The sequence below is a fragment of the Gavialis gangeticus genome, unplaced genomic scaffold (assembly GCF_001723915.1).
Source record: "Gavialis gangeticus isolate Ggan-Ray unplaced genomic scaffold, GavGan_comp1, whole genome shotgun sequence".
In the NCBI taxonomy this organism is placed as follows: Eukaryota; Metazoa; Chordata; order Crocodylia; family Gavialidae; genus Gavialis; species Gavialis gangeticus.
The window spans coordinates 141,699,085-141,701,925 of NW_017729032.1; the positions used below are offsets into that span (position 1 = coordinate 141,699,085).

At 42.0% G+C, this 2,841-nt stretch overlaps 1 protein-coding gene across 1 annotated transcript in view; it reads left to right on the top strand.

Annotated features, from left to right (window-relative positions):
• LAMP1 (lysosomal associated membrane protein 1) overlaps positions 1–2,841 on the top strand; it is a 55,181-nt gene that overhangs the window by 35,530 nt on the left and 16,810 nt on the right. Inside the window, exons 3-4 of the mRNA XM_019524115.1 lie at positions 938–1,154; positions 1,283–1,441. Coding sequence (XP_019379660.1) covers positions 938–1,154; positions 1,283–1,441 — 376 coding nt within the window. The remainder of the gene's footprint in view (positions 1–937; positions 1,155–1,282; positions 1,442–2,841) is intronic.

A 2,841-nucleotide genomic window follows, 5' to 3' on the forward strand; every position in this document is an offset into this window, starting at 1 on the left:
GGAAACAAAGGCAGGTTGTTTACCTGTAGGTATCAGATGTTGTGGCTGTGTTGGTCCAAGGATCGTGCAAGAGACAAGGATTCTTTGAGTGATAACTTTTTATTGGACAGACCGCATGGATAATGTTAGACAAGCAATTTTACTTGAAAACAATTTGCAGTTGGAGCTGGAACCCTTGGCATCACTGTCTTTAAGTTGTTATACAGGTGTAATTGGTGGGATGTTAATGATCTTGTCTGCCCTCTCATGCCCTCACTGCCCCTGCCTCCCCAATGGGATGTCTCATTAGAAGCTGCTGCGTAGCTCAAGGCAGAGAATATAGTTAAAAATGGTGCAGTTGTTGCTTCAACTGGTGAATGGCATTCCACCTGCTGAAGGAGAGGATCTGAGCAAGTACTACACGTTTCCAATGGTGAAAACTAAAAGGGAGCAGCAAATGGTATGGCCCATGTTTGGACTACCTCAGATAAGATGGTACTTAAGCCAGGCATGAAAGTTTTGTAATATTGATATTTTTGAACATTTCAACCTGCAGTAACCAAGTCCGGCTCTGTGCATTGATCTACAGTAAAAGCTCTGTTATCCACCATCCCCCAGGAATGCCTGTTTGGGGCACCACTTCTCCCGCTGCATCTGGGGCATCGCTGACCCTCCCACAGAACAGAGAGGCGAGCCCCGTGCAGCCTGTTATGCCCCTGGGGCCATGGGGGCTCAGCAGCGCAGGCGGCTTTGCTCTGGGCTGTAAGGGCTTGGAGAAACCAGAAGTGCCACAGTGGGCACTTCCGGTTTCATTTTTACTTACAAGTCAGCATGCCAGTTAACAGAGCATGCCGGCTTGTAAGGTTAATGGAGATTTTACTGTAGATGAAGTTGGGGGCAGTAATACCAAAAGCGGCATTTACTAATTCTTAAGTGTGTTTCATCTTACCATCTTTAGATGGCAAATTTTGCACTTCCACAAAATGCTACTGTACTGCACAACAGCACTTGTGGTAAAGGGGATACACCTACTCCTGTTCTCGTGATTGGATTTGGAATGGGACAGTCCTTAAGCCTGAAATTCATGAGGACCTCAAACCAGTACAGAGTTGAAGAGTTAACCTTCAGTTACAATTTGTCTGATGCCACTTTCTTTCCTGGTTCCTCAGCTGCAGGTGAGGTGAAAATTCAAGGTTCTTTCCATTGTTTAACTATTCTAGATGCATACATGTATAATACTCTTTTTTTATTAAATGTTGTCTAAGAAATTATAGTCACAACAAATGTAAATGTTCTGTTGCAGGAACAATGGAAGTCTCTCAAAAAACTGATATTCAGGCAAACTTGGGTACAAGATACCGATGCATCAGTACAGACCAGGTCAATATGAAGAATGTCAATGTTACTCTTAGCAATGTTACGCTTGAAGCATATCTTGTGAATAATACCTTAAGTGTAAATGGTAAGTATTTCCTTTAAAAAACAAACCAAAGAAACACTAGCAAGCAAATCTTTAGTCTTGCTTCATGCTAGATTTTTAATGGCTTCCATAACTAGAAATCAGTAATAAAAGAAACTTCATGTAATATCTGTAAAGTGGCCTTTTGTGATATGGGTTTATAGTCTCAGTTCAGTTCTCCTGCCTGAAAATATCTCAACAGACGAAATTGGCAATGTATCAACAAGACTATTGTAAAAGTATTATTTGAATTTCTCTACAGGTCATAAGACAAGTAAGTATTTAATGGAGATAAATAGGACCAACTTTCAGGATAAGGGTGATCAGGATCCATTTCCATACCTCCAGTCTATCCCATCTTTTCCATATAGTATTGCCTCTTCTCTTCCCTATTAGTTTTTTCTCTCTTGCCTTTCCAGATGTTTTTACATGTTAAAGAAATTCCAGGTCATACCCACCTTTTGTAACATCTGGGTAAGGTTTTCCTTAATTTAAATACCAGTGTTGAGTGACTTGACTGGTTCAGCCACTTCTATTCCTGATGCTTCTTGTCAGCAGCGTGCAATTCTGATGGCACAGTTAATGTTTAATGCATGAAATTCTACTTCTCATGTGTCTTTTTTAGCTTGGGCAGGCTGTCTTCTCCCAACTTAACAAATAAAAGCTGCCACTGTACAAAGGGAGACCTGGAGTACCTCCTAGTGGCAATCTGTTATTCTCCTGGAAGGGGAGTCTGCAGGAAGAAGTCAGCTCAGTTTTTGCCCTACTGAAGAATCGGTGTGACATGTAGTGCTTAATTTCAGTACTGGTCTCTGCTGGCCAGATACAGCTCTGCATCCTGGTTTGAATATATTCTTAGATATTACAGAGAACTTAAAATGACCTCCATGAAAATGCATATCTGGATTCTATCTAGGGGCTGACTTCTGAGAAGTAAGATTCTTCCCTAAATTTGCAAGGTTGCAACACACAGAGTTGTTAGTACTGGCAATAATTGTAGCTGGGGGATTGATCAGCAGATGGGAGAACACAATGGCATGCCCTTATGTTTTGAGGGAATGGTTAGCTGCTCTGAGCCAAGACCCAGCAGGCCTTCCATGAAGCGCTGTGGGCCAGGGAGGGGAACAACCCATTCTTCCACTGAAGAAAAAGCTTCCTTGCCCCCATTTCCCCCTGAAATGGAAAAAGATACCCAAGATGATGTGCCTGCATTTTGTATGTATTCTGAGGTGGTTGTAGATTGTAGATGAACTACGAGTAGAGGTGCACTAGTTAATTGATCCATGTCGGATTGGCACCAATAAAAGAAAAATTGACATTATCAGCAATCGGCTTTTTTTGGCTGGTGTAGCTCATTAATGTCACTGATAAATGCTGCATGCGTGCACATGGCCAGGAATGCA